The sequence below is a fragment of the Scylla paramamosain genome, chromosome 8 (genome assembly GCF_035594125.1).
Source record: "Scylla paramamosain isolate STU-SP2022 chromosome 8, ASM3559412v1, whole genome shotgun sequence".
NCBI classification, from domain to species: Eukaryota; Metazoa; Arthropoda; class Malacostraca; order Decapoda; family Portunidae; genus Scylla; species Scylla paramamosain.
Window position 1 is genome coordinate 1,532,501 of NC_087158.1, and position 7,500 is coordinate 1,540,000.

Here is a 7,500-nt window from a genome sequence, read left to right on the forward strand (position 1 = left end):
ACCAAGCCTCGAAGACCTCAAGAGCTCAACACCTAGGAACCACAAGACCCTGAAGACCCTGAAGACCCAACACCCAACACCCGAAGACCCCAAGAGCCCAGGAACTCAAGAACCCAAGTGTAAGTGACCGGTGAGTGGCTTCTGAAGTAGATCAAGATGGCGAACGTGTCCCAACTCATTCGGCGGCAGAGCTCCAGGGAACTGTCAGCGCAGAAGTCGATTGACCGCCTGGAGTTGGAGCTGGAGGCGCGTCTGGTGCCCACGACCGAGGAAGTGCCAGACTACGGGGCCACCAACCATGCCTTCGAAGCCTCGCCCGCCGCTGACACCCCGCCCAAGGCACTGGACGAGGTAGGAAAGAGACTGAAGAGAGAGGGACTGAAGGAGAAAGTGAAGTTGAGGGATAGAGGGGAAGATAAGATGGGTGGGTAGGAGGGCTTAGGAATGGCGAGGGTGTAGAAGAATGGAAGGATGAGAGGGAAAGACACTGAGGGCAGGGGTGGTTAGTTGTAAGGAATGGTAGGGAGGGAGGGAGAGAGACTGAAGAAAAGGGTGGAGGGCTGAAGACATGAAAGAACAGAAGATAGTAAAGAGGGAGAAGTGAAGCTGAGGAGTAGTAGGATGTGATGGGAGGGAGAGGCACTGAAAGGAAAGGATGTAGGAATATAGGAACATAAAAAAATAAGGGAAGCTGCAAGAAGCCACCAGGCCTACACGTGGCAGTCCCTGTGGGAAAATAGAAGCTAGTGAAGGAGGTGGAAGGGAGAAGAATGAAGTTGAAGGGTGGTGGACTGCTGGAATGGGAAGGAGATGTACTGAAGGAGATGGGAGGCTGGAGGAAAGGGGATTGGATAATGGGAGAGAGGGAGGGGTGAGTATTGGGGGGAAGAGTATGAAGTGTGGTTGAGGATAGGCACTGAAGGGGATGAGAGAGGGTTGGTAGGATGGGAGGAAGAGGCACTGCAGGGGAGAGGGAAATGAGGAGAGAAGTGATGGGAGGGTTGGGGATTGGGGAAAGAATTGATGAAGTGAGGTTAAGATGAAAGGACGAGAATAATGGATGGAAAATGGGTGAAGTGAGGGAGTGAAGGATGGAAGGATGGGAAGGAGGGATAAATGAGAAGGAATGCAGTAAGGAGTGAAGGATGAGAAAGAACGAAAGAACAGAAAGAATAGACGAGAAGAACTATGAGAAGCACCGAATGATGGAAGGAATATAAAGAAAATAAACGAAATTAATAAAAAAAAGAGAGAGAGACTTTGGGAAGAGGAAAGAGATAGAAAGTGCAAGTCTGAACGAAAGAATAAAAAAAATAAATAAATAGAAAAGAATTACGAAAAGGAAAGAAAAAAAGACGAAAACAAGATATACAGAAAATAACAAAATGAAATACTAAAAACACTACGAGAATGCACTAGATGAGAAAGAAGGAAGAGGAGGAAGGAAGTGAAGGAGGGAAAGAAGGAGAGACGGAGGAATGGAGGGAATGTGGGTGGAAAAGGGGTCAGAAGCGGATTAGCATAAAGGGAGGGGAGGGAAGGAGGGAAGGGAGGGAAGGGAGGGAAAATTTGAATGTGGAGGATGATGGAAGGAAAAAAGGAAGGAGAGAAAGGAGTGTGGATGAGAGGGAAGTGGAGGTATGGATGGGAAGGGAGGAAGAAAAAAGAGAGGATAGAATAGTTCTCTCTCTCTCTCTCTCTCTCTCTCTCTCTCTCTCTCTCTCTCTCTCTCTCTCTCTCTCTCTCTCTATCCTCTTCGTTTTCCTCCTAATTTTCTTTCATTCTCTTCCTCCTCCTCTTCCTCCTCTTCCTTCTCCTCCTCCTCCATTAATACTTCTCTTCGTAAAAAGGCAACACGTTTTCAACATCCTTTACATGTCTTCTTCTTCTTCTTCTTCTTCTTCTTCTTCTTCTTCTTCTTCTTCTTCTTCTTCTGCTTCTTCGTTAAAAGTTTTCTCAATAATTATCTCCTCTCTCCTCCTCCTCTCCTCCTCCTGCTCCTCCCCCATCACCACTACTACCACCACCAATTTCCTATGTCTTCTTCTTCTTTTCTTCTTCTCCTTCTTTTTTTTTTTTTTTCTTCTTCTTCTTCTTCTTCTTCTTTAACAGTCCCATCAAAAAAATTATGTTCCATCTCCACTTCATCCTCCTCCTTCCCCTCCTCCTCCTCCTCCTCTCCTCCTCCTCCTCCTCCTCCTACCATTCCAATAAGACAATTTTCCTTCCAACTATAAGGAAGAAAAAAGAGAAAAAAAAGAGAGAAAAAGACAAGGAAATATTGTCCCTCCCAACTTCCATCACTCTCTCTCTCTCTCTCTCTCTCTCTCTCTCTCTCTCTCTCTCTCTCTCTTGAAGTCCCAAAAATAACAAAACATGAAAACGTCCATCCAATAAATCTCTCTCTCTCTCTCTCTCTCTCTCTCTCTCTCTCTCTCTCTCTCTCTCTCTCTCTCTCTCTCTCTCTCTCTCTCTCTCTCATGATGTCTAGTCAGGGTCACCGAAGCGAGAGATCGACCATCAGAAAGAGAGAGAGAGAGAGAGAGAGAGAGAGAGAGAGAGAGAGAGAGAGAGAGAGAGAGAGAGAGATGAAAGGTGTATTGTCAGCAACCCCCCTCCCTTCTTCCCCCTCTCTCTCTCTCTCTCTCTCTCTCTCTCTCTCTCTCTCTCTCTCTCTCTCTCTCTCTCTCTCTCTCTCTCTCTCTCTCTCTCTCTCTCTCTCTCTCTCAGTTTCCCTCCACACATCCCTTCACTCCCTCCACACTTCTCTCCATTCTCTCCACACTTTCCTCCATTCCCTCTACACATACCTCCACTCCCTCCACACTTTCCTCAATTATCTCCACACTTACCTCCACTCCCTCCACACTTCTCTCCATTCTCTCCACAGTTTCCCCAATTCCCTCCACACTTCCCTCCACTCCCTCAACACTTTCCTCCATTCCCTCCACACATCCCTCCATTCCCTCCACACTTACCTCCACTCCCTCCACACTTCTCTCCACTCCCTCCACACTTTCCTCCATTCTCTCCACACTTCCCTCCATTCTCTCCACTCTTCCCTCCATTCCCTACACATTCCCCTTCATTCAATTAGGAGACTATTGGGGAAGGTCGAGAGAGAGAGAGAGAGAGAGAGAGAGAGAGAGAGAGAGAGAGAGAGAGAGAGAGAGAGAGAGAGAGAGAGAGAGAGAGAGAGAGAATTTTAATGAGTGGAAGTGAGAAAGAGAGATAAAGTTAGATATAGACAGGATTATTTAGATTTTACTCCGCCAGGTAAGAGATGGCAGCTTTAATTTACAGGGAGGAGGAGGAGGAGGAGGAGGAGGAGGAGGAGGAGGAGGAGGAGGAGGATATTATGACACAGGAAAAGAGCTATGTATTGGGATATAGGTCTCTCTCTCTCTCTCTCTCTCTCTCTCTCTCTCTCTCTCTCTCTCTCTCTCTCTCTCTCTCTCTCTCTCTCTCTCTCTCTCTCTCTCTCTCTCTCTCTCTCTCTCTCTCTCTCTCTCTCTCTCTCTCCATATACACACAGGCACAACAATAACTTACTAATGCAAAACTTTACTACTACTACTACTACTACTACTACTACTACTACTACTACTACTACTACTACTACTACTACTATTACTACCACTACTACTGACAACAACAACAACAACAACAACAACAACAAAACAAACAACAACTTTGATACTACTACTACTACTACTCCTACTACTACTACTACAATTACTACTACTACTACTAATCCGAGCCCTTTCATTGGTCGCCGCTCCTCCCCCACCCAACTGTCCACCAATAATCAATGAGAATCCCTCTCCCTCTCCCTCTCACTTTCATTTTCTCTCACAAACAATAGCCAATCACATGTCTTCATACTATAGGAGAGACAGAAGGTCACCCTGCAGTAAACCAATCATGGGAGAGGGAGGGAGAGAGTAGGGAGAGGATAGGAAGAAGGGGGAGATGGTAGGGAGGGAGAGGGAGGGAGGGAGGGAGGGAGGGAGGGAGGGAGGGAGGGAGGGAGGGAGGGAGGGAGGGAGGGAAGGAGGAAAGGGAGAGAGAGAGAGAGAGAGAGAGAGAGAGAGAGAGAGAGAGAGAGAGAGAGAGAGAGAGAGAGAGAGAGAGAGAGAATTTTCTATCATGTGAAGTAGAAAATTAAATAAAATCCTTCTTTCTTCTTTTTTAATTCCTGTAACTGGTGGACAATTTTCTTTCCCTTGATCATCTGTAACTTTTTGTACCCAGCCTTTGTTTGTACTTGCTTTCCAAATAGTTCTCTGCCTTAAGAGAGAAAGAGAGAAAAAAAAATGTTTTACACACGCATCTCTCTCTCTCTCTCTCTCTCTCTCTCTCTCTCTCTCTCTCTCTCTCTCTCTCTCTCTCTCTCTCTCTCTCTCTCTCTCTCTCTCTCTCCTTGTAAACCACTTTCTCACAGATGACCAAAGCATTGTAAGAGCTAAACAAGTGATTATTTTCTTTTTATTTCCCCCTTAACAAAATCAATAGAATCAGGAAAGGAAATGTTTTGCATCTGTTATAGTGAACAGTTTTCCTTTCTACATTAAAACAATCAATATCACTTTTCCCTTACACGAAGAGTGAAATTTTCTTGTGCATCAGCAGAAGCAAAATATTCCATTAGCCAGCCACGGTTACAAATTCATTATAACTTTCTGTTACTTGTCAAATTATGCATAAAGATCTTAATGAAAAAAAGTATATATATACGAAAAAATTCTCGGTCATTCCTTTTCTAATATACATGTTTTTGTTTCTTTTGTTATTATGGAATGGTTCACTAATTCATTATAGGGTTCCCTTATTCGTTAGAACTGTGTGGGAAAAGTTAGTCCGCTCAGCAAGACATGTAGTCACTCCTGCTTTCGCTTTGAATGGCGTACACTTTAATAATGCGTTAAATGAAGGCAGTATTTTTTTTTCCTCCATCTGCCAAAAACTTTTAAATTCCTTGCATCTCAAACCCGCCTTTTCCCTTTTTAAAAGAGGCAAAATGAACTAATCAGATTCGACAAAATCTTCACCCATTAAAGTGTAAAATGCTGTCTGACTTTCAAGCTAAGAGCGCTGCCATGTCCATCAGGCGGGACAACATACGTCTGTCTGTCGTCCCCTGCCTCTAAGTGATCCGGCACACACCTCTCATCCCCTGTCACTATGTAAAATCCAAGTAACGCCCCAAACGCCTCTTGTCTCCCTCTCAGTAATCCCTCACTCGCCCCACACCAGACGGGAAGCGAAATGACTCTATCCGGTAGTGTAAACAGTAACTTAAGAAATAAATAAAGAAAACAATAAAGAATAACTGTTTTACACACATCTAACTGAATAATAGTATACAGCGAACAGAAATCTAGGAGCATAACAGCAGGTTTTTTTTATGTGTGTGTGTGTGTGTGTGTGTGTGTGTAAAGGCGTACTGGATTAGGGCAGCAAAAAGTTATATATAAAAGACCCACAAAGTTGCTAATTCCTATAGAATACAGCAAAGAAAAAAAATCATCCAGAAGCAAAGTAAAGGAAGAAAAAGAAAAAAAAAAGAAAAAACACACAAACAACAAAATTTCTCTTAACCAGCAGCCCCGCCACACCTCAAGCCCTAGCCTAACAGAACACGACCACGGCGCAGGGACGCACAAAACCCATCAGTACTCCGTCACCCGATAGAAGTCCCTAAAAATAATAATAAAAAAGGGAGCTTCTCGCGGGAATTCTGAAGCAGATTGAAAAAAAAAAGAAAAAGAAAAGACATATAAAAGAGCCTGGATTTGCATAACGATCCACATTGACTGAAAGCCTAATGAATTGCTCGAAGGACTGCACCTCACCCTGCCGCTGAACGACACTCAAAACACTGGGTAGCTTTCCTGAGAGACCTGCCGAACACTCACAGAAAGGCATACAGACACAGAATGCGAATGAAATAAAAAATAAATAAACAAAAGATAAACAAGCAATCCCAGTGTCATACAGAAATAAAAAAAATAGAGTAAAGTATGAAATCTTGATGGAATACACGTCCTCATCCATAAATTTGCCTAATCTTCTCTACAGCTCCCTAATGACTCAGCGTTAACAACCTTATTACTGAGTCTGTTCCATTCATCTGCCATTCTATTTCAAAACCAACTCCTTCCTGTCTCTTTTTTTTAAACCTAACAAAAACAATATCGTAACTCCACCGGAAACTACAACAATTTAAAAACAGAGCCCTCATTACCATCACAAACAAGATTCTCACGGTCAGTCATCAGGATGGAACAGGAAATAGTAGTGAAACTTGGAAAAATGAGGTCTAAAAAAGGAGATAAGAAAGAATTGGTTCACAAATAGAGTGGCAGATGAATGGAATGTACTCAGTAATCAGGCTGTTAGAGCTGAGTCATTAGGGAGCTTTAAAAGATTAGAAAAATTTATAGATAAGGATGACAGGTGGAAATACATAGGTAGGCTTTATATAAGGACTGCCACGTGTAGGCCTGATAGCACTAACCATTATTTTCTCATGTTCTTATCACCACCACCACCATCACCACCACCACCACTAACCTCCTGTGTGTTGCAGGCGGCCCCTCCCGTGGCGGCGGGCGTGGAGTCCGGCGCGAAGGAAGGCGGCGAGGGAGAGGAGCGGGAATCTTGGGACAGCAAGCTACAGTTCCTGCTGGCCACGGTAGGCTACGCGGTGGGCCTCGGCAACGTGTGGCGCTTCCCTTACCTGGCGCAGAAGAACGGGGGAGGTGAGTGCAGGAAGGATGGAGGGTGGGGTATGGGCGAGGCTGAGGGTGAAAGGAATGTGGGTATGCGGAGATGGGTGTAGGTGTGGGAAGAAATGGGAGAGGGTGTTTGGTGGTGAATGCCATGGCTGATGGGGATGGCGGGAGGGTGAAGGTGATGGAGTGTGTGGGAAAAAGAGTGTGTGAAGTGGGTGTGGGAGAAAGGGTTGTTTTTTTTTCTCTTCTTCTCTTTTTTTTTCTCTTCTTCTCTTTTTTTTTTTTTGTAAGATGATGAAGATGAAGAAATGGAACAGGATGAATATGCATAGGAATATAATAAGGAAGACCAAACAACAACAGATTTTGACATGGTGATTAGCTTGCCTGGATAAGAAGAGGAGGAGGAGGAGGAGGAAGAGGAGGAGGAGGAAGAGGAAGATGAACACAAAGGAATACAAAGGAATGAAGTAGAAAGCCAAACAGCAACATACCTCTAGGTCCTTGCAAGCCTGTTTAGTAACTACTTCTAACTAGCTGCAAGAAGAGAGAGAGAGAGAGAGAGAGAGAGAGAGAGAGAGAGAGAGAGAGAGAGAGAGAGAGAGAGAGAGAGAGAGAGAGAGAGAGAGAGAGAGAGAGAGAGTACAGCAGAAGGCTCCTCCCCATCCACTACTCCCTCCAACTTGCGCTGTCATGAAGAAGGAGGAGGAGTAATAAAGTAGTAGTAGTAGTAGTAGTAGTAGTTTTTGTTGTTGTAGTAGTA

General features: G+C 44.5%; 1 protein-coding gene across 1 annotated transcript in view; it reads left to right on the forward strand.

Moving 5' to 3' along the window:
• The first annotated feature begins 15 nt into the window (after nucleotides 1–15).
• The window catches only part of LOC135102675 (sodium-dependent neutral amino acid transporter B(0)AT3-like), a 25,422-nt gene continuing 17,937 nt past the window's right edge, over nucleotides 16–7,500 (forward strand). The window contains exons 1-2 of the mRNA XM_064008058.1: nucleotides 16–351; nucleotides 6,593–6,764. Of these exons, the coding sequence (XP_063864128.1) occupies nucleotides 157–351; nucleotides 6,593–6,764 (367 nt within the window). The 5' untranslated portion in view covers nucleotides 16–156. The remainder of the gene's footprint in view (nucleotides 352–6,592; nucleotides 6,765–7,500) is intronic.